This window comes from Bidens hawaiensis, unplaced genomic scaffold, assembly GCF_021521415.1.
Source record: "Bidens hawaiensis isolate Kalapana, Puna unplaced genomic scaffold, B.hawaiensis_p1.1 tig00021177_1, whole genome shotgun sequence".
Lineage (NCBI taxonomy): Eukaryota > Viridiplantae > Streptophyta > Magnoliopsida > Asterales > Asteraceae > Bidens > Bidens hawaiensis.
In genome coordinates, this window is record NW_027493272.1 from 31,207 (window position 1) to 55,266 (window position 24,060).

The 24,060-nt window shown below is 40.4% G+C and overlaps 1 protein-coding gene and 1 pseudogene across 2 annotated transcripts in view; both read right to left on the bottom strand.

Annotated features, from left to right (window-relative positions):
• Positions 1-4,295: 4,295 nt before the first annotated feature.
• Positions 4,296-9,569, bottom strand: LOC143562821 (receptor-like protein EIX2; annotated as a pseudogene). Its single transcript, XR_013140558.1, has 3 exons — positions 9,004-9,569; positions 6,418-8,034; positions 4,296-6,011 (listed from the first exon to the last, which is right to left on the bottom strand). The product of XR_013140558.1 is annotated as a receptor-like protein EIX2 (transcript).
• A 2,142-nt stretch (positions 9,570-11,711) lies between these two features.
• The window catches only part of LOC143562828 (zinc finger protein VAR3, chloroplastic-like), a 145,707-nt gene continuing 133,358 nt past the window's right edge, over positions 11,712-24,060 (bottom strand). The window contains exons 4-5 of the mRNA XM_077050524.1: positions 11,992-12,108; positions 11,712-11,843 (exon numbers count right to left, since the gene is read on the bottom strand). Of these exons, the coding sequence (XP_076906639.1) occupies positions 11,723-11,843; positions 11,992-12,108 (238 nt within the window). The 3' untranslated portion in view covers positions 11,712-11,722. The remainder of the gene's footprint in view (positions 11,844-11,991; positions 12,109-24,060) is intronic.

The following is a 24,060-nucleotide window of genomic DNA, read 5'->3' on the forward strand; positions in this document are numbered from 1 at the left end:
AACATTTCGACCTATGCGAAATGTCTAACGGAACCCAAAAAGCTAGATGCAAACATTGTTTGAAGTTTTATAACAAAGAAGCAAACTCCAGTTTAAGAGCTCATGTAGAAAAGCCCTCTTGCAAGGTCTTGAAGGACGAATCCGGAAGTAGTTCGCAGCCGGAGATGACGAATCAAGGAACGGTGTTTACGTACGACCTTGAAGCGGTACGTCAACAGTTTGGCAACTTTGTGATTCAACAATCACTTCCTTTCAACCACTTCGACAACCCTCAATTCACGCAGATGATGCAAACGTATGTTCAACCACGCTACCAACACGTAAGTCGTTCGACCCTTAGAAGAGATATGCTTAAAGCATGGAAAAACGCTAAATCCGAACTAATTTCATACTTTTCAAACTTACAAACTGGTGTGAACTTAACCACGGATGTGTGGTCGGTACCTAATGGTTCGCCCGACTCATACATTTGTGTGACGGCTCATTGGGTTGACCCCCGGTCGTGGCAAATGATGAAACGAACCGTTGCGTTTCAATTGTTTGATTACCCGCACACGGGTAGAAATATTTTTAAACTCTTGGATAAAGTCATTCGACAATACAAGATTGAAGATAAAATCTTTTCAATATCGTTTGATAACGCGTCCAACAATACGGCCGCGGTTGGCCATTTAAAATTAAAGTATAAACCTATCTGTGATGGAGCGTTTTTTCATAGCCGATGCATTGCACATATTATCAACTTGGCCGTGCAAGATGGGTTAAACGTGATCGAAACGCAAAGAAACAATTTTAAAAGAATGTTACGAGATGTTTTTAGCAACAATTCAACATTTTCAAGATACAAAAAATTTTGTGAAGAAGCTAACTGTCAATGGTTGGGGCCTAATTGGGATTGTCCAACAAGATGGAACTCGACTTGTGAAATGTTTGAGAAAGCCATCCAACAAAAACAATCGTTAATTGCGTTTCATCAAATTTTGTCAAATAGGGGTAAATGTGCACCGTACGATCCTAGAAACTGGTTATTGATTGAGATCGTTACGGAGGTTCTTCAAATTTTTAAATCTTGCACAAGTAGTTTATCCGGGGTTTACTATCCAACAAGCCCCATTGCTTTACCAAAAATTGCTGTCATGTGCACAAAGTTGAGTGACCTTCATTGTAGGGGTGCACCTTATTTTGATATGGGTGTAAAAATGAAAGAAAAATTTAAAAAATATTTTCAAGAACTACCCGCTGTTTTGACCTGTGCTGCTGCGTTAAACCCTTGCATCAATGTTGGTGGTGTTGAAGCTTTAATAGAAAAAATTTGTGATGAGCTAGGGTTAAACGACGATCAAAACCCCTATTATAGCCAAACTTTAAAGAATGATTTCAACACCACCTTGGCAAACATGTATGATGTTTACCTTACAAGATACGGGTCGTCTTCCCAAATTCATGACTCGTTAAGAGCTGTTGCCCAATCCCAATCCCAAACCGACCTTGAAATGGGGATGTACTACATGATTTGGGAAGACGCCGGTAAACGTCAAAGGGTAAACACCCCAAGCAGTGAACTTGGAAGGTATGGTGGTACCAACTTTGTGAAACACATGACTCCGGATGAATTTAGAAGTCTTGATTTGCTGGCTTGGTGGAGAGGTAAGGAGGATGAGTTTCCGATCCTCGCCGCCATGGCCAAAGATTTACTAACGGTCCAAGCTTCCACGGTAGCTTCGGAGTCTGCTTTTTCTGTTTCTGGCAGGGTTATATCGATTAGGAGGACTCGACTCACTCCACCAGCTGTAGAGATGTCGATTTGCTACAAGGATTACTTGGACTCTTTAGACAGGGCACAACATCAACGCTCACTCGAGGGGGAAATGGACTATGAGGCGGCCTTGTATGAAGACGAGGTCAATCAAGGACACACTCAACCAATGACCGATGAAGAAGCCGCGTACGACGATTACCTAAGGAATAGCTCGGGATCGGGTAGCGAAGAAAATGAGTAACAAACATCAACTTGTTAATGTAATCGTGTCTAAGCATTCTTTAATGTTTGTATTTTTGAGTTACGAATATGCGATAACGATTTAATGTTTGTATTTTTAATGTAAAAGCTATAAATGAAAGTTATGTGTTTTTAATCTTCCAAGCAAAGAATGCTAACAACGAAACCCTAAACCCTAAAGCAAAAAAAAAAAAAAAAAAAAAAAAACCGGTTAACCGGTTAGACCGGTTTTTAAAAACCGGTTATAAAAAAACCGGTTTAATAACCGGTTCTAACCGGTTTCTAAACCGGTCCAAACCGGTTTGGCCGGTTTGAGTTTTCAGCAATAATAACCGGTTAATAACCGGTCCGGTTATTAACCGAACCGGTTTTTTTCTGGATAAAAAAAACCGGTCCGGTTAAAAACCGAACCGGTTTTTTCAAAAAAACCGATTTGTGCACCTCTAACTGGTGTTACTAATTTCAAAATTACCCCTCTTTATAGAATTTCTTAGAATTTGGATGTTTTTGTTACTTAACATGTTTTTGTTACTTGTCGCTAAATAAGTATTTATAAAAGTATTATATCTTTTATTATTAGTAGTTATTCACATATTATTTGTTAAACAAGTATATGTATTTTTCTTGAATGATCATGTAGAGATACGTATGTACAAACGTAAGCATATATACTAATTGCTAACTAATCAAATTTTGTATTCTAGCTACTAATATAATACAATCTGGTTGTATAGAAAATGAAATTTGTTGCTAATCCCACGTAATTTGGCAAGAAAATGCAACATGAAAATAATCGAAACATCTAGTGATGTATACGACTATATATTTTACTTTGTATGATTTATTTGTCTTGAGCTAGTTATCAGAGCGCTGAGTTGTGATCCGATAGTATGGCTTATCCAAAATGGATCGAACTGAATCCTTTTTTTCAAAATTGTTAGTTTGTATTAAACTTTTTGATAATAAATATTGTAAGAGATCACAGTGCTCGTCCCTCTTTCATTCCATACTATTGGTATAAATAATTACATAATACTTTTGGTAATGATTATATTGTTAACTACAGAATCATCTATACATTTATGTTGATATAGTTTCTAATTCTATTAAATTCAATACATATACAATATATTATATATTACACTGTAGTCGTCATAAAATGATAGTAGTTTAAGTAATATTAGCAAGCACACAAAGGATTTTATGATAAACTACATACCCCTGCTTTTTACGAGAAAACAATTTGTTTCTTAACAAGTTCATAAAGTGATTTGAGCTACAAATCTCCATATGCTTTTGAAGTGAACAAAGTTTTATGAAAGTTGTGGTTTATTTCTTCTAGTGACTGTGGCAGTGTGGTGTTTCTTTATTTTCTTTTTGTTTTATTTAAACGTTCCTCAAAAACCCGTAAGGTTTTTGACATATAATTAATGTTTTAGAAAACATATACTAATTTACAAAAGATTCTAAATGATAAGTGAAAACAGGGGTGTATAAAGACCTCTATTAAAAAAAACAATATGGTATTGGCAATAATTTGAAAATAAAAATTAACACAAAAAGTAACTTAGTAAACGTTCTATCGACACTTGTATAAAAAATAAAAACAGTAGCGACCTCGTATAACTTCTGCTAAAAAAATTTACATATTCAAAAAACAAATACAAAGAAATAACATATCTAAAATGACATTTATTTGATCGGAAAAACTCGAGTGTTGCGAGAGCGACACAAATATTTGGTCGGTTTCGGTTACAATGCCGGAACAAAAACAAAACAAAAAAACTTGTAAACGTCGGTAAAATTTGTGCGGAGAGTCGACACGAATTTTGTCGGGTTCGGTTAAGTCGATACGGTACCGGAACTATAAAAAGAAAAGTTTTTATATACTAGATGTCAATCTTTAATTTCGCTGTTTTGAATTTGAAGTTTCAAAACGCACACAAGGTGTTTGATGAAATGACTAAGAGAGGCTGCCTGCTGGCATGGGTTATACTTTTGCATTATGTATCGATTTTGCAGGAGTCACGAGAGATTAAAGAAGAATAAACAATCAGAGATTGGTTCTTTGAACAACCGTTGTTACATACCTCCTATGAGATTGCTTTTCGGCCACCATCATTGCTGTTATTGCTCGTTTATTTATTTTCAAAATTCAACTCAAAATCGAATTCAAATTAATAATGGTTGAGACCGAAACTATGTACCGTATGGTATTCAAACAAATAGCAAGCCTGTTTCTGTCACATGATTTTTATGGTAGGCAGTTCTGATCTTCGGTAACTTCTTTTGTCACCTGCATGTATTCCATCTCATGTATTGCAATATTTCTATTTATATAATACACAACCATTGTTACAAATTTACAGTACAACAGAAGTATTCAAAAGCAAAATAATATTTTCATACAATATTATAATTTATAAGAATTTAGTTGGCTTCTCTGCCTCTTTTAATCTTGGAAACTCTCACTGCAACCATCACGAATATCTTATCCATTGCCACCTCTGCAATCATAAAAAGCTTCTGCCTCCACTGCTTCATGACTGACAAGACTCCAATAACGCCCCAAAAACCTGTTGCAAATCCACACGTTATGTCCAAATAAAACCATACATTATTTGGCTTTTTATTGCTTGTTATGGTTGGTGGTTTTTCGTGATTGGAGCAATTATTTGGCAGAGGGGTACCACATAGATCCCTGTTACTGGCATATATTGATGGGTCGTTAAGTGTTTGCAATTGATTTCCGGTTGGAATTCTTCCCGACAAGTTGTTGTGTGACAAATTCATATAGCTTAAAAAGTTCAAAGCTGCCATGCTTGGAGGGATCGTCCCAGTTAATTGGTTGTCTGAGAAATCGAGAGAATATAAAGCCTTCATGTTTCCAATGCTATCTGGAATACTCCCACTCAGATGATTGTGAGACAAATTGAGACCCATCAACAAAACAAGTGCAGTTATCCCAAGAGGTATTTCTCCTGTTAGTTTATTACTTGAAAGGTCCATGTTAACAACTAGCCGCATCGTCTTTGTATATTCAAGATTTGTTCCTTTCATGACCTGCATCACATTGATATACTGACCCATAATCCCATCATCACTGTACATTCCCTCTTGAAAATCTTGTTGTCCATCGTCGATCATCCCACTCAAGTTTCCAAAACAGTGAGGGATGGATCCTCTCACGCTGTTGTGTGCAATGTCTAAAATATGAAGATGTGGGAATTTGCATAACGATTGAGGAATACCTCCTGTGAAACGGTTTTTATGCAACCTGAGAATCTTCAAATGTGTAAGATTTTCTCCAATCCATAACGGTATGTTTCCAGAGAATTCATTATCACCCAAATCCAAAACTATCAAGGATCTCAAATTGCCCAAACCGGGTGGAAGTTCGCCACTGAAGTTATTATCATTCAGTTTTAGCCATTCTAATGATACAATGTTTCCTAAAGAACTTGGAAGAACTCCAGACAACCCGTTTGAACTAAGTATAAGCATCGCCAAGTTTTGTAGATTCTCTACACAGTAAGGAATATTTCCATATAACCGATTACTGGAAACATCGAGATGTCGCAAGCGTGTACTTTGGCACAGTGACCTTGGAAGTGACCCATTGAAAAAGTTGTCATGTAGAAGCAAATACCCCGTATATTCGCTAAAACGAAGGTTTGTCAAAGATCCACTGAGGTTGTTATGAGAGAGATTTAATTCATCAAGCATGGGCATCTTCCACAACCCTGTTGGTAGAACTCCATGTATGCTTGCATTAGACAACACCAACCGCTCAAGCTTCTTCTGAGTTTGAAACCACCATGGAAATCCGTTTGTAATGTTGCAAGATTTAAGGTTAACAGTTCTTAATTGGAATGGAGGCACCCACTCAAGTGAGAAATTGAAGATCAACTTATAATTAGAAGATGCATTTAAGTAATCCAACATCAAGAGATTAGCAAAATGGGCTTCAGAAACCACTCCTTCTAAAGAATTATCTGACAGATCTAAATCATCATCATCATCATCGTACTCAGTATATCCCACCAATAGCAATGCTATGGTAGGGTCTGAGGAGGGTAAGATGTAGACAACCTTACCTCTACCCCATAGGGATAGAGAGGCTGCTTCCGATGAGACCCCCGGCTCGATAGTAGTTTTGCATCAAGCCTTGGACATAAGGCACATAGCACTCAATCATCGGGACACCGGCTGATTGGTGCATGTGCCCTTGTCTTTCGGCTATCAACGCCACCACATGATGCCTGAATAACCTTCCCCCACTTTTAACGTTATTTTCACGAGATTAGTAAAATAACGTCAAAATTAGTGCAATTTTACTTTTGCCCACCCGAGAGTTCACACATATATACATTATATGCGTGCACCGCCAGCAGGGCAAATCTGACAGATCTAAATAAACGAGTTTATTGAGTTGCCCAATTGAAACTGGGAGACTTGTTAGCAAGTTTGCAGACAGATCCAAGTATTCTAATGAATCTAGAGTTCCTAGAGATTCTGGTAATGGACCTGTTAACAAGTTTGAACTCACGAAAAAATCTTTTAATGAATCTAGTCTTCCTAGAGAGGTTGGGATTGCACCTGTTAACCGGTTCGATTGTAGATACAAATAGGCTAAACTTGTTAATCTTCCAAATGATTCTGGGATAGAACCAATTAAAGGGTTATAAGACAGGTCTAAATATTCTAATGATCTTAATCTCCCCAAAGCTTTAGGGATTGAACCGGTTAAAGAGTTAGACGTGAGTTCTAAGGCTCTTAAATTGGTTAGACTTCCAAGAGATTCTGGAATTGAACCAGTCAAGCTGTTTCCCCAGATCTGCAAGTCTCTTAAATTGGTTAGTCTCCCAAGAGATTCTGGAATTGAACCAGTCAAGCTGTTTCCCTGCAAGCTTCTTAAATTGGTTAGTCTCCCAAGAGATTCTGGAACTGAATCTGTCAAACTGATTCCTTCGAGCTGCAAGACTCTTAAATTGGTTAGCCTTCGAAGAGATTCTAGAACTGAAACTGTCAAATCGTTTCCTGAGAGCGCCAAGACTCTTAAATTGGTTAGTCTTCCAAGAGATTCTGGAATTGAACCATTGAAATTGTATCCCCCGAGCCGCAAATCTCTTAAATTGGTTAGTCTTTCAAGATATTCTGGAATCGAGCCGTTAAAATTATCGAACATTGAATACAACATCTCTAAAGCATATTGGGAACATTCAGACGTGTTTGATGATGGACTTATCATTTCTTTTCCAAAATAATCAACTGATAAGCTTAACTCCTTGAGATGACACTGTCTCCAAATCCCAATAACCTCAATGCTCTCAAAGTTATTGTCATAAACATGGAGCTTTAGAAGGTTAGGCATGACAGGAATTGACGAGTTCAGTCTGTTATATGAAAGCAAAAGGACTCTCAGTGAGGTGATGTTCATTAATTCAGGTGGAAATTTACCTCCAATTGAATTCCAACTAAAATCAAGATACTGCATGTTAGGTAGAGCACTGAAATTAAGATAAGTGGGTATTGTGAAGGCCACAATCTAACATATGAAATTCCAATAAGGAAGGGAGTGTGTTTAACAGCTGTAGAGAGTTCCATGCCACACTAAGATTATAGTATGAAAGATCAAGGAATGTTAAGAATGTCATGTTTTGAAAAAAGTGTGGGAGTTGACCTTCAAAATTGTTGAAACCAAGATCAAGATGTTGGATGTTGGGAAGTATGCCACTTGAATTAAGATGTGGACCAAGATCAACGTTAGAAAGTCCACACCCACTCAAACTTAAAAATGTTAATGAAGGAATTATGTGAAATACCATATCAATATTTTTTGCTTTAGAAAGATCCACCTCACTCAAGTCAAGATGATCGAGTAAGGAGAGGCTAGAAACCCATGCCACATCATTCGCAATGAGCCCTTGTAGAAAGTAATATTGTGAACCAAGATCAAGAACCTTCAAATTGGAAAATTTCCGATGTGATGGGGAATAATACCACTAAAGCCTGCATCAGAAAGATTGAGGTAACTTAGGTGTTGTTTGTTTTTCTTCAAAAGCACTTTTCCACATCTTTTGTCTGCACTGAGAAGAGGGCGCGCAGACATTGAGCTCTGCAGTGCGTTTGTTTTTCGGAAGACCTTTCGTTAAAAAACATCTGCGCGTCCTCTTTTCCTAGAAGTGATGGACCATTAACTTCTAACCTCTTCTATCCTTCTTTCTTTTACATCAGACACTTAAACCTCTAACCCTAGTCTCTTCTTCCCCCTCCAACCATCAACCTCTCTTCCTCCATAACCACTGCCACCGCACCTCCCGAACCACCGCCACCGCGCCGGTCACGCCACCGCCGCTGTCCCAACCGTCATCACGCCACCACCGCTCCTTCTCTCTCCATCTCCAACCCTAACTTCCGCCTCCGCCTCCACTCTTCCACCGCTGCCGCCTCCACTCCTCCACCGCTGGCGCCTCCATTCCTCCACCACCGCTCTCTCTCTCTCTCCCTCTCATTATGTTAGATGTGATCGTAACAGATTCTATTAAGATAGGTGAATTCGGTTAGCTGATTGACGGTACCAGTTGTTGGTTTGTTGAATTGAAGAAGATGGGACTGTTGATTAAGGGTATTATTGGAAGACCTGATGAAATCTGGCTTTATTATTGATTTATTTCCATTGTTTTGGTGATTAATCTGTGAAAAAGTTTTCATTGTATTGTTAATGATGATGATATAGGAGCAAGTAGATCTCATGTATTGTTAATGATGATGATATAGGAGCAAGTAGATCAAGGAGTAATACTTTTTGAAAAAGTCTCCATGATTTGCTCATTGCCATCCATTAATTATAATAAATTTTAGTTTATTTTAGGTAGACATTACAAAACAAACAGTCTTCTTCTTACAGACTGCAGATATTTGGTCCACCTCTTCTGTTGCAGATGCCTGCAGATATGGTCCGCAAACTGCAGATGTTTTACCTCTGAAAAAACAAACAGCACCTTAACTGCTTGAAGGATCCAATGAATTCTGGAATCTCACTTCCTTGAAAATCATTCCCACTCAAATCCAGATGTTGCAGATGCCTCAACTCGGATAAATATGTGTTCACCTTATCACCTTCTAAGTAGCATTTTTCTGTGTAGTAGTAGTCGTAGTAGTCGTCCATAACATCCCCTTGATTTCGCCTTAGATGGAGCCCAACAACATTCCCAGTGGCGCCATCACAACGGACACCTTCCCACGAGCAACAATTAGTCCCGACCCATGACGAGAGCACCCCGCACTCATCTTTAATGCTATGTTTGAACTCGAGTAGCGCCTGTCTCTCTTGCTCATGGCAGCTTCTTGTTGAATTTTGATCAGCACCGAGACACGTATATTCGGTTGCAACCAGAAACATGCTTAAGAAAACTAGATGAAGTCCCGAAACCCACTGATTTCCCATCATTGAACGTCAACTTATTAGAAAAAATGAGTCGTAATATGAGTTGGTATGATGAACAAACTGCATGAATTAATAATTGTGTAGACGGAGGGGACCTTATGGCCCATGGAAGACTTCACAAGTCGTGGAATGTGGATGGATGATTAAGGCATAATTATGTAGATATAGGGGACCTTATGGCCCATGGGAGACTTCACAAGTCGTCGTGGAATGTAGAATGGGATATGATATATCAAGGCATAAACTGTATCCACAATATTGCTTCCGTCTATCTTGGGCTAGCTACCTTTCGTTTTCTCCATAAATTATTAATTTATTATTCCCAACGATATATATCTTGAGTCTAGACTATATTGAATCACATTCATATATTATTTTTAGTAAGCTGGTAAAACGGTCAGCTCATGCTAAGTAACTGGTCAAAACGAGTTGTTTTAGAAAACCATTAATTTGGTTCGGTTCAAGATCTGAGCTGTCGTTTTGGAAAATAATATGTATTAATATGGGTGCACCCACAATAATTTTTATAGCGGACGGTGGAAATGGGTGGAGACGATCCTACTTGTAGCGGCATCATGGGTGGTGTAGGTGGCTACGAGAGTGGCAACAGTGGCGGTGCAGGTGGTAGCTAGGGATGCTAACGACATATATAGGAGGGTTATTTACATAAGTAAAAATATAATGAGAACTACAAGAACCAATAAAATTTAATCCATATATGTATTTATCTAAAATTCTAACAAATCATATATTTATGTTTAGTATATTATAAACATCCACACGCATGCAAAGATTCATTATAACTATATGATATACACAAGTGTATAAAACTTGCAATGAGTGATATAGTGGAGACAGTAGGATAATTAATTAATCAATTAATAAGAGAAAAAAACCAGTTAATCTTTTACAATTATACACTCTTCACAAAAATTGTTGTTATAGTTATAACATTACCATTAAATGTAATGTTATGACAGTACCCCATTACTGTTACATATTGGCCCTGTTACATTCGAGCCGCTAAACATTTTTTTGTAGTCAAGTAAACTTACGGTTTCCTCCATATCTGTTCTTGATATTAAGCTTCTGCATCTTTCGGCCTTTCACCATTGCACTTCCGACACACAACATTTCCGGCATAGTTGAAGAAATCACACCTTTCCCAAAATAAATAAAAAATACATTATTAGACTGAATATGTTACACTTAACTAAACGTTTAATTTGCTTAAACACTAACAAAAACATGTTTAATAAATGGCTTACGTGACACATTTAACATGATTATATATAACAAGTTCAATAACATGAGTGACCTGACCCATTTTAACCCTTTTAACTTCATGTTATGTCGTGTCAAAACTTGCTGGCTCCGGTTAGTAACCGGTAGCAGTTTGACCTATGCAGTTATTGCCAAAAAATAGCGGATATCGGTCATTGACCGATATCTGAGATATCGGTTATTGCGGTGGGATAACGGTGTGCATATATATAATATATATAACATATATATATATATACACACACACATATACATATATAACACCAAAGATATCTAATATTAATACTTAAGTCTTAATACCAAAATCATAAAAGTTAACAGTTCAAAACACAAGATAACAATATTTTTTATTTAAGACATGATTAATCAATTAATCGAAAGCCATGAAATCATCCTCCGAGTCCACATCAACCAAATCCTCCAATTGTTGTTCAAGATCGTCCACTTCAATTGTAGCATCAACATCATCTCTATAGCCTGATATTAGGGTTAAATCAAATGGAATTGGGCTCTGGGAAAAAAAGGTAATGGGAATAATCTTTGAGCCAAAAAGTTTAACACATTTGGGTCAAAAATTTTGAACTGATAAACTCGCCGATAAATCCGCTATATCGGTAGTCAAATAGCGCAAAATATCGGTAAATAGCGCCGCAAATATCGGAACTGCTATTTGGGCCGATATTTCAACCGCTATTTTACAGATGGACCGATAACCGCTATAGCACCGATATTGATAGCATAGATTTTGACACATTCTTCCTATTCAAGCAATTAAAATATATAAACCGATTAAAAACACATTGTTGTAAAAAACAACTTAGGGACTTATGAGGGGCACTCCCACTCTCCCTGCTTCTTGGGGCGTTGCTCCCGGCAACGAAAACACTTTGTGCTGCTAGCAAAATTCATAAATTGACACCTAAAACAAATAATATCAAAGTTCATAGGTTAAAAATATTTGCATATAACAAAGTGTGTATATAAATTTCTTACTGTGGGCAGTTCCAGTCTCCTTTCTTCATTTCAACGTCATTTGTTCCAACCCTCTTCGGCCCCTCAGTTTTGCATTTCAAGCACCGAATGTTTCTCCAAAAATTCATAAAATTGCATCTGCAAAATCAAATCATCAATTTTAGTATATACACAATCGTTAATTCAACTATAAGTTCCCACAAGTGATGTTTTTTTTATTATTAAAGAATAACAAAAATGTGAAAAGCGATAAAACCAAATTTAAAAACCTTATTTACAAACTTACTGAGGACAATTCCAATCGCCTTTTTTCATTTCAACATTGTTACTACCAGCGTTTTTAGGACCATCTTTGTTGCATTCCTGACACTTTTTATTCCTGGAAAAGTTCAAAAAATTGCACCTACAAAAAAATGTAAGCAAATTATGAAATTAAATTTCAAAAAGTAAAAAACTATGAAAAAGGATTTCAACATAAACTTACTTAGGATACGATAACAACCAACACAGTATGAGTACAACTTTTCAAAGTCCAATGACCGGAACCTGTAAAACAGACACCGTGAGTCTCGTCACGGGAATGACAAGAGGGGGTCTTCCCGTAACCACCCTCCGGCGTGAGAATCAGTACAGTTCTTAAGAGAGAAAGTACTAAAGTAAACAGAGTAAGTACACTCGTGAGTGAATGTGAATGAATACCTCATGCAGGTTGACAAGGTATTTATAGCCGAAGGATGTAGGAAGGTGATTGAGCCAGCTGTCCCTTTCTAGAAGATCTTAATAACCGTGTGGACGCGTGTCCCTTTGTGATAGGTTGAGCTATACGTCCCATGTGCATGGGTATAACAACCTGGGCACGCGTCACTTCATGATCAGGACGAATCAAACCCTGGCCATGTGCACGGTTATAACAACTTGGCCAGGTGTCCTTCATTCATTGGTCGACGGGTCACGTATTTTCCAAGTAACAATCGTGGTTACTCTTCTAGAAGGTAATTAGTTATTTACAGTTGTCCTGTTGACATTGTCTTCCGGTCATTTTAGTGGACAAATGTCTTGTCCTGCGGATGACTTCTGAGGGTGCCAAGATGCTTTCGCGTGTGGTGCAAGGATGTTTCTCTTCTACCATGTTGTGAGGGTGATCCATATGTTCCGCGGGTGGCATATGAGGGGTTCCTCTCCGACCCATGGATAATACTTAAGGGTATTTGGGTCTTTTTGGTACCCTACCTCTATAAGTCCCCCAGTCCAATGTTTCTCCCGCATAAAACTTCACGCATAAAACAAAACTACGGGACAACTTGAGTCTACTCAAAGTAAACGGGTCAATTTGAGTCTACTCAAACTAAACTACGGGTCAACTTAAACTAAACAACGGGTCAATTCGAGTCTACTCAAACTACACTATGGGCCAGCACCACCGCCACCGCCATCACTAGTCCCGACTATTAGCCATTAAGAAATATAACAGACGATCATATTATGATACTTATATTCTAAAATGACTCAGTTCAACCTGAGTCCATTTTTACCCGTTTAATTTGGACCCGTTCTGATTGGTCACCCACAACCACCCGGCCCGCAAAGTTTTCCAGGCTTACTAGGTAACTATAAGCATAATACGCTATGTATTTTTGCCTATCAGCTACAGGTCACCAGCACCACTACCTCCACCGACAGTGCCACACCGCCGCCCACAACACGAGTCAGTTGTCGTCGCCGCCACCAACCCTCCTCACCAAGGGCCATAGAAAAATATAACTGATGAACCTACTCTTATAATAAAACAACTCGATTCAACTCGAGTCCACTTTTGCCAAAACCTGTTTTAACTTGAACCTATTCCGGCCGTCACCCAAACCCGCCCACAGCCCAGTGTTCCAGGCTTACTAATTAACTACAACCATGCCACAATTAGCAAACTCGGAATCTTTAATCAGCCTAACACTAGGTAATTTTGCTACAAATGAACAATGAATATTAAAAAAAAAGTAATAATAAGAAATGATTGTTTATTTCAAAAGGGGTTGCTGCGCAGCTTGTTGCCCGTTTGCCTGCCACTTTATTGTAATCGTTTTATATTAAATTATATAAAATAGCTGCAGAATTGTTTATACAAAATACAATAGCAAATTCTTACTTGAATAAATGAAATCGGTCACGGCCAAAACTCAAGCAACCGTCCTTGAGAATAGTGATACGTTTATAAAGAGTAACAGAAACAACATCACTTCCACCAGTAGTTTGTTCTTCATTATTAATGTAATGTATCCTTTTGACTTTAAACGGTCAACGAAAGCCACCCTTGTTTCATCGGTTATTGCAGAAGCAGAGGATGGAAGATGTGTAGTGACGTAAGCGTAGGAATCTATCTTGTTACATGAGTTGCCATAACTTTAGTTTCAGCAAGGTTCTTCTCCGTTTAGAGGGTAAGGTGAGCTGGAATGTTGGATGACCAGAATGGATAATTTAGACATTCTCGCTTTCTAACATAGAAATTATTTGTGTTATGTTATCGTGAATTATTGTTTCTAAGAAAATAATCCTAGTTTAAAAATGTTAATCCCAACTTTCATGATATTGGTTTTCACTTGTAACAGAGATAGTGGCGGACCCAAAAAGTTTTTTAATGAGGGGCAGAAATTTGTAAGAGTCTGTTGTTTATCTTATTAGGTAAGCAAATTTCAAGTCGAGTCAGATGACATAATAAAAATAATACTAAATCAAACCCCTTATACATAAAAAAATAAATAAATAAAACTATATAAGTTGCCATTATATATCAATAATCCGTACATTACTCTAAGACTATGTTTATCAACAACCCAACCCAGCCTAACTTTTTAATAAAAAACTAATTTCTTTCTCTTCCACATACACAACCCAACCTAACCTAACCTAACCCCAGTTTTTCACTTTTATTCACAACCCAACTAAACCCAATTATTTTAATACATAATACATATATACTATTTATGTTTTAATTTATTAAATAAAATCTATAAAAATTAAAAAAATATTTGTTTTTTTAAACATTATTATTTTAAATATTTTAATAAAATTACGTTTATTAAACATGTTTAATTAAAAAGATAATTCAAGTTACAAGCATGACACTAAATATAAAACTGCAAATACATAAGATGGAAACTACATAATTATTCATCAAGGGAAAATTTGTGTCATATATGCTCAATCAGATTGTTTTTTAGAGCATTATGAGATTCTCTATTGTGAAGTTGTGCTCTGTTAGTCATATAACTTAATAGATCTGCAATTCGTTTTGGTAGAGTATTGGAAAGGTTGTTCATCGTCTTCAATAGAGCTTCTTCGATGCCGATTTGTAGGCCTGTCATTTAGAAATTCAGATGGATCATAATAGTGAAGGTATGTGTCTCTTTCATCCTCAACGATCATATTATGGATGATTATACATGCAATCATAATTTTTCCCATCATATCCTTGTTCCACACAAGGCATGGATGTATACGACATATCACTATACGACATTTTTAAAGAGATGGAAATGAAAAGCTCTAGTTGGAAGAGAAAGTATATCAACGTTATGCTATTTCTTATCTAAATAAAATATACTCACCCAATGAAAAGTTGACAAATGGAAGATTTTAAGATAAAGTTAGATTGACATGATAATGTTGGATTATATTATTTAAATAAAATCCAAACATCCAATGAAATATTTGTTGGGTTTTAACAATATTAATACCCCATGTACTAGTCGCAGGACTAATACTCCATGTATTAGTCACAGGTCATTGAATATTTTTAAAATGTAGGAGCTGTATATTCCTTAGGTCGCTTTCTTCCTTTTGATGTAGCTTTTCTTGATCCATGTCAAGTTTCCTTTTAAAAACCTCATTCTCATAGTCTTTAGTAAGTTTCAACGCATGAAGTCCTTCAGAAATTGCATCATAAGCCTTACCCTTTCCTTTCTTTTTGGCCGCATCTCTACCTATTGGACGTTGAATTGCTGAACAACCGGTATTTGGCGTTTATGGGTTGGAATAGTCCCAATCTTCAGTAGTCCTCGATCTTTTTACACTGCCACCACCTTCTTCATTCTCCATTTCACATTCAGGACGAGAACGTGTTGTGTCACGATGTGTTAGTAGCGCCCACTTCTGGTTTTTAGACATAACATCATTATAAACAACAATATCAGTAAACTTGCTGTTAACATCTTGCTAATATATTTTAGATAATATCATAATTATGTAAAAAAAACCTTGAATTTTTACATATATTAATAACATAAAATTTACATATAATAATATTAAAAAAATACATGTTTTTAAAAATGCTCCGTTTTTAATAAATTTTATATCGAAATGCTCATAAAAATAAACAAAACAAAACTGTGTTATTAAAAATTTAAAATAAGTTAAATAATATAAATTATTAAAGAAAAATCAAATTGTAATAAAAAGAAATTGTGTAAAAGAAAAAGAAGAAAGAAAAGAATATTTTGATGATTGAGGTCATGGCCTGGGTTGTGATCTCGGCCAGGTCGTGGAATCAACTTGAATTAATTAATTTTTTTAATTATCAAATAGTGTTACAACCTCACAAGAGGTTGTTTGATAAACCTAGTCTAAGAGTTTTTATATTTTAAAATCAATTCATTATAATATAACTGAAGAAGCGTGGATCGACTCACTGGTAGACGATCTACTTTCCTCGGGTGTGATTATGCTATTTCACCGATGGTTCTCTGGGATCTGATGGATCTGGGTTCTTCCACCTACAAAATGAACAGCACCGTAAACTTACCCCTCAGAAAGGGACAGAGGGGTCCTCTTTGGGGTAACCCTCCGGTGTGAGAATAAGTATTTGTGGGAGAAGATAATAATATGCGAGAGTAAGGAATTTGGAGTGTATTGCTTAATAGATGAATACTCTGTAATTGGGTGATATCTGATGTAATTGGATGCTATCAGATGATATTTTATTTGATCCTCTCTCCTTGTGGAGTTGATGTGGTATTTATAGTGCTAGGGTTTCCAATGATTGGGCTCAGACCTAATCAGGGCCTTGCTGGCCTCCTCCAATTGCTTTGCGCCACGTGTCCTTTGGGACACCTGGTGCTTTTTCATTGGTTATAATCACGTGGTAGCACATGGGTTATGCTGAGTTTTCCACCTTTCATTGGCAGTTGTCAACATCAGCATATTCTTATTCCTTAAAAAGATACCTTCTGGAAGGTTGTCTGACGTGCACAATCAAGGTTGCCCTAATCCTGATTTGGATAAGGACGAGGTTGATTATGTGCATGTGTGATATGCGCCAATCCTGAGGATGCGCGAGGTCTTCTCTTTATTCTCACGCGCAGATGTTTCATGCGCAGATGTGATATGCACGAGCATGTGATATGCGCCACGCGCTGATGCGCCACGCGCATATGTGATATGCGTGAGCATATGTGATGCGTGAGCATATGTGATGCCTGAGCATCTGTGGTGCCTGGGCATATGATGCCTGAGCATGTGATGCATGAGCATGTGATGCATGAGCATATGTGATATGCGTGAGCATATGTGATATGCGCCATGCGCATATGTTTTGGCTTTGTGCCTTCATAATGTCTTGATTTCAAGCCTCTTGTCTATATCTTGTGGGTTGACCCGCCTCGCTCGGTGTTGAGGCGGGTACATACCTCTTCAAGCCCCCCCAGTCTAATGTGTGTCTTGTCTCGCGCGAGCGAGGTAAGATAGATATTAGACTTAATAGTTTGCTCTTTTAGTAGAGGTTTGTCTTTTTCTTCTTATTATTCATCGTTGCGCGAAATTCTATCCTTTTGGTTGAAAACGAATCGTCCCTGTACGTGGTTGGTTGCTGCTGACATGCGTCAGTGATGGAGACGTGTCAGACCTTTCGTGTGCTCGAGGTGCTACAGTTGCCTTTCATGTCCCCTCACATAGTGTCAGGGACACGTGTCGCGCTCGCGTTGGTCGGCTCTTGCGAGTGGTGGCGCGTGAATTCTGGCAACAGCTGTAGAGTTTCTTTTCGTGTCCCCTCACACAGTGTCAGGGACACGTGTCGCGCTCGCGTTGGCTTACACCTGCGAGTGGGTGCGCGTGAAGTCCGATCAGCACCAATATTTCTCTCTCCTGTGCCTATAAAAGCCAGCCCTTAGAGTTTTTATTCTTCATCTTCTTTGCTGTTTTATTCAAAGCTTTCCTTTCTTTCCTTGTATTCCGATTACCTTTGTTCTGCTTCCAGATATCTGTTCTTCAGAAGCATCCTTTGTTCGTTGTCACAGTTGTATGTCTGATAGCTCAGACAACACAATCTCCCCTATCCATCGCCGTGTTAAATCGTTAGTAATGTCGACGTTGAAGAAGACCGGCAAGGGGAAGAGGGCTGCTGAGGCCTCATCGGAGGAGGTAGGAAGGATCAAGGCAGTGAAAAAGTGGGATGAGATCCCCTGCAAACTGAGGCAGGCCGATCTTGACAGCCTTATCGCCTCTCAGGGTTTTCTCCCTGAGTTTGGCTGCATGTTGCCTGGGGCCGGGCAAACGGCGGCGGACCCGCCTACCGGTCATATATCCCTTTACTGCCATTTTTTCACCCACTGCAACCTTCGTCTTCCGATGACAAGGTTTGTGGGTGCGGTGCTTAGCTTTTATGGGATTCATATATCCCAAGTCCATCCGTTTGGACTCGTGCGCATGACTCATTTTGAGTTTATGTGCAAATCTCAGCGCGAGGAGCCCACCCCTCGGCGCTTTCAGTTTTTTTATAAGCCCAAGATCCAAGATTCTTGGTTCTCATTTATTCCTCGCAGTCAGAAGGTCAAGTGCTCCACTGTTTCATTCAAGAGCCTTCATGACTGGTCTGAGAGGTTTTTTTACATCAGGGCTGGTGTGATCCCCATCCGCATGACCATGCGCGCGATCTCTTCTGCGCCTGCGGATGTGGGTGTCTTCAAGAACCCAACTGGCGCCTGGGTTAAAAAGTTGACCGCCGAACCATCCCCCGCCAAGAAAATTTGTGAGGAGGCGTTGGTGGGGGTCGGTATGAGCAGGAGGTGGGCTAACAGCGCGACTGAGCCCGTTATCCAAGTTGACGGCTTGTGTAAGTTAATCTCATTCCATTACTTCTGCGCTAATGTACTTCGTTTTTCTGATATCATTTGACTTGTTTTGTGCAGTCAGCAAGGAGTATGTCCACGCCGCCTATGACGAGCATATGGAGGGTGGCTCCGTCGCGCTGGGCGCTGGTGAGGTTGGTTTCCCCGATCGCTTCGATGACATGTTCATCCCTGTTGATCTGGGATTTGTCTTTGACAGCGATGCGCCTGGTAAGCCTTTGTACTTATGCATTTTGCCTTTATAATACCAAATTTGGCTAACACTTCTTTTGCACGTATTGTAGACGCGCTTGAGAACTACGAGCTGGAGCTCGCGGAAGAGGAGGAGGAGGAGGAGGCGCCCCAACTAAAGCGTAAAGCTAAGGGGAAAACTGGCGCAGGGGCCAGTAAGAAACAGAAGAAAGATGTTGCCCCTGTTGCTCAGGATCCTCCTACTCAGGCGAGGGGATTTGAGAAAACCCAGGAGTTTCCTTCCAAGTTTCCCTTGTCTTCCCTGCCTCAAAAAGTGGGCAGACCTCCTGTCCACACGAGGTATGGTGGCGCTACCTCCTCCCTTCGCGCGGCGGAAGAGGGAAGCGGTGTTGCGCCTTCGACAGGTATACTTTGCTTATCCTTTGCTTATCTTTTATGGTTCTATGAGCGCAATTCTGATAGAATTACTAATGAATCTTTGCTCACTCAAATGTGTGTAGAGCCGGCGACCTTGGTGGATCAACCTCAAGCGCCACAAGATGCCGAGGCTGCGCCGGAGGTTCCTTCGAAGTCCCCCGTTTTACCCTCAAAAAAGGGTAGAATGGACTTCATGGCGATGTTTGCCTCGCGCACGAAGTTGCGCCAAGGTATGTATTGCGCTTTTATTTTCTGACTTATTTCTTTTAGATAATGTCATGAACAATTTCTTTTTGTTGATTTTTTCATAGGAGTCGTAGCTGGCGTACAAGCTGCTGGCGGCACTCCTGGCGCCGGTGCCAGCGCCGTTGGCTCTGCTCCTGCTCCTGCAAGCGATGAATCTCCCCTCATCGGGATTACTAAGGAGCAGGAGGCCGTTTTACGCGCCGATCTGGCGACGTCGAGACCTCCCTCACCTCCTCCTGCGCACAGCCCTCCTCGCGAGACTGATTTTGATTCTAGGTCGCAGGAGAAAAGGCCTGTTTCAGAGGAGGATGAGGAGGTTGATGCTGAAGGCTCCGACGGCGGCCGCGCCAGCCCTGCAGCGCCACGAGGCTTCGCGGCGCCGTCTTCTCGTGGGCCTGGCGCTGACTTTTCTGCTTCGTCCCCGCAGGTATAAGTTCGTTTTTGCTCCGCTGCGCGGACTTCCATATTAGTGTTTGATGACTTAGATTATTACTTTGTGTTTGCAGGAAGCCGATCACATTTACCGCCCGAGATGGAACATTACTGAGGACAGCTCATTTCAGTCCATGGGCGTGTGTGAGGACTTCTGGGCTTATTCTGTTCCTCCAGCTGAAAGGAGGTTTCAGGAGGCCCGCGCTCGCGATGATTTGCTTAAAGATCATCTGTTTGCTGGGTCGGCTTTCTTTGCTGCCTCCCAAGAGCTTCGCTATGATTACGTAAAGGTACGTGATGCTCTTGCGGAAGCCAAGCAAGAGGCTAAAGTATCTGCTTGGCATCTTTCTGATGCTCGAGAGAGAGCTGAGAAGCTCCAAGCAGAGCTCAGTGAGAACAGGGCAAGTGCCAACACCGCCTTTGTGAAGCGCGGGCATGAGCTCCAGGCTGCGCGGGAGAAGCTTCAGGCAGCCGAGGCGGACGCGGCCAAGTACGCGCGTAGAGTGCGCGACTTGGAGCTGGACGCGGAGGCGCGTGACCAAGCTCTTGTCCAGTCTATTACTGACAAATCATCGCAGGAGAGTGAGGTTGCGCGCCTGAAGAGGGAGCTGGCGGCCGCGCAGGCCGAGAAAGATGAAGCCTTGGCGACGGCAGCGTCTAGCTAGGAAGCACTTGATGCTGCGCGGGCGGAAAAGGAAGAAGCCTTGGCAGCAGCAGCGTCCGACAAAGAGGAGCTGAAACAGACTAAGGAAACTGTTGAGTTGTTAAACTCTCAGATTCCTTCCCTCGAGACGTCTGTTGCTTCCCTCGCGCAGGATCGCCAATGGCTAATCTCACAGGGCATGACTCGTTGCGCTTACGCGATGAAATACTCAGACGAGTTTCAGGCCCTTGTGATGGATTGCAACGCTGCCGCGCGCTTGGTGGGTCGAGCTGAAGGGTTTACGGATGGCTATGAATATGGCATGTTGAAGAAGAACCCATCCGAGTACCCTTATCAGAGCGACGTTGCCTGCGCGGACATGGCCGCGATGGGGGAGAAATATTTGAATACTCCCATTCCCATCCTTGCGCAGGTATTTTAACCTTAATGAGATAACCTTGACTTATTTTCCAAGTCTCTTTGTACTCATATTTTTCCTTATGATTTGCAGATATCCGCGCTTGCTGACCAGCCCGATCTCGCCGCGCTAAAGAGATTACTTGACGAGTGCGAAGGGGCTGGTGGCAGCGATGATGGCGCGGGGAATGCTGCCCCTGCTAGCGGCTCTGGCGTGGCCAAAGGATCCGCTCCTGACACTGTCGTGATAGAAGACTCCATTCAGGACGAAGAACTTGACTATGGTCAGTTTGGAGATGACGAGGAGCGGGCTGCGCCAGATGCTGAGGGCGGTGATGAGGACTATGAAGAGGCTGACGTCGACGTGGAGACTTGAGAAGCCCTTCATGTTTTTTGTATTTTTATTTGTAGTTTGTATCTCATCATCTTGTAAACTTGTAAATTTCAATGCTTTGGAATGAAATTATGTTTTTCCCTTCTTCGCATCTTGCGCATTCCCCATTCATCTCTTTATATTGCATGTTTGCTTGTTGAATATAAGATATGCTTGCACGTTTGCAATAAGAACAAGGTTGTAAGGAAATTATTATACTTAATCCTTGTCATATTGTAAGTGATTTTGCCATATCTTGATTATGTTGACACGTGCCTAGGCGTTTTCATTATTCCGCTTTTGCGCGACGTTGTCGCGCATTTATTACATGGAATTATGAGTTTTTTAGCCTTTACGTATCAATATGTGTTGCTCAGATATCCATTACAATTGCATGCGCGACCTCGACCTGAGACCTTAACAACTATGTTTTGGCATTTGTTTTGCCTTAGTTGTGTTTAGGTATTTTTATGGTCATGCTGCGCAGTATGTAGGATGGATGTTGTGAGTGATTTGAGCTAAGGCTCACATTATTGGGCTAAGGCCCTGACGTTTTAGAGTTAAGACTCGTTAACGCGTTTGAGCTTGAAGCTCGCGCATGTATGTTTTACTTCGTTTTATTTCGTTTTGATGTCAATACAATGTTGTCATATTGCTCAAAATTAATAAAGGGAAGTGTGAAACATGTATGCAAAAGGTAATAGAATTGGGCTAAGGCCCTGACGTTTTAGAGTTAAGACTCGTTAACGCGTTTGAGCTTGAAGCTCGCGCATGTATGTTTTACTTCGTTTTATTTCGTTTTGATGTCAATACAATGTTGTCATATTGCTCAAAATTAATAAAGGGAAGTGTGAAACATGTATGCAAAAGGTAATAGAATCCACATTAAGAGAAGATAGCGCGTATCATTATTCATAATGGCTTAAAAAGCCTTGATTACAAACTTGACATTTACATGAAACATTTTCTAAGCTGTGCCGCGTTCCATGCGCGCGGGATCTTCTTTCCATTCAAATCTTTTAAAGCATATGCGCCTTTTCCCAATTCTTCTGAGATTTGATAGGGTCCCTCCCAAGTGGGCTACATTTTTCCCGTGGGTATCGCGCGGCTAGCTTCATTGTTTCGAAGGACAAAATCATTTTTCTTAAAGTGGCATTCTTTCACACGCTGGTTGTAATATTTTTCCAGTTTTTTCTTGTATTTGGCTTCACTGATGATAGCTGCCTGTCTGCGCCCTTCAAGTAAGTTGAGATCCAACCTTCTTTCTCGCTCGTTATCAATCTTGCTCATCATGAGCACTCTATGGGATGGGCATCCAATTTCTGCTGGAATCATTGCCTCCGTTCCATAGGTTAGGCTGAACGGGGATTCGCCATTGCTAGTTTTGCTTAATGTCCTGTGCGCCCACAGGACATTAGGTAGCTCGTCAACCCAAGAATGGGATTCTCCCTCTAACCTTTTCTTCAGCCCATTCAGCAAGCTTTGGTTCTCGCGTTCCACTTGGCCATTCCCCTGAGGGTGGTATACTGAAGTGAAAATTTGGTTGATGCGCAATTCCTTGAGCCAGCTTGATATCTTCTTGTCAGTGAATTGTTTGCCATTATCGCTCACAATTTCCATGGGCAAGCCAAAACGGCATATGATGTGGCTCCAGATAAACTGCTTCATCGCTTCGGCTGTGATTTTTGCTAGTGGCTTGGCTTCAACCCATTTTGTAAAATAGTCTACTGCCACTACCAAAAATTTTACTCGCCCTTGCGCTTGCGGTAGGGGACCCACAATATCGATTGCCCATTTGTGGAAAGGCCATGCGGAGGTCACCGGAATCAAGTTGTTCTTTGGCCGCATGGTGTTCGGCGCATAGCTCTGACATGCTTTGCATTTTTGGATCTCCTTTAAAGCGTCCAAGTACATGCCTGGCCAATAGTAACCTGCGCTCATTGCCTTGGTAACAACCATGCGCGGACCAGCATGTATTCCACAGATTCCTTCGTGTATCTCTCTAATCACATAACTTGCTTCCTCAGCATCTAGGCATTTCATGAGCGGTCCAAGATAAGAGCGTCGATATAATGTACCATCAGGCAGTTCATAGTTCTGCGACTTGTGTCTTATCTTCCTCGCCTGTGCGCGATCGTCCGGTACTTTTCCCTCATTCAAGAATTCCATTACTGGAGTTATCCATGATGAAGGGGTTGTATGAGTTACAAGGACAGACTTCGCTCCCACCGACGGGTTGCTCATTACTTCTACTCTGACATCTTTGCCAAAGTGATCGAAGCTGGTTGATGCCATCTTGCTCAGCGCGTCGGCAGATTTGTTTTCACTGCGCGGAATATGAATGATTCTGAAGCAGTCAAATTGCTCGATGAGCTTTTTCGCCTGCTCTAGATATAGAGGCATGGTGTTCTCCTTGGCATCATAAAGGCCATTGACCTGTGCTGCTACCAAGTATGAATCAACATGGGCCTCTAGTTTTTTAACTCCGAACTTGTGCGCGATGCGTAGGCCAGCCAGCAGGGC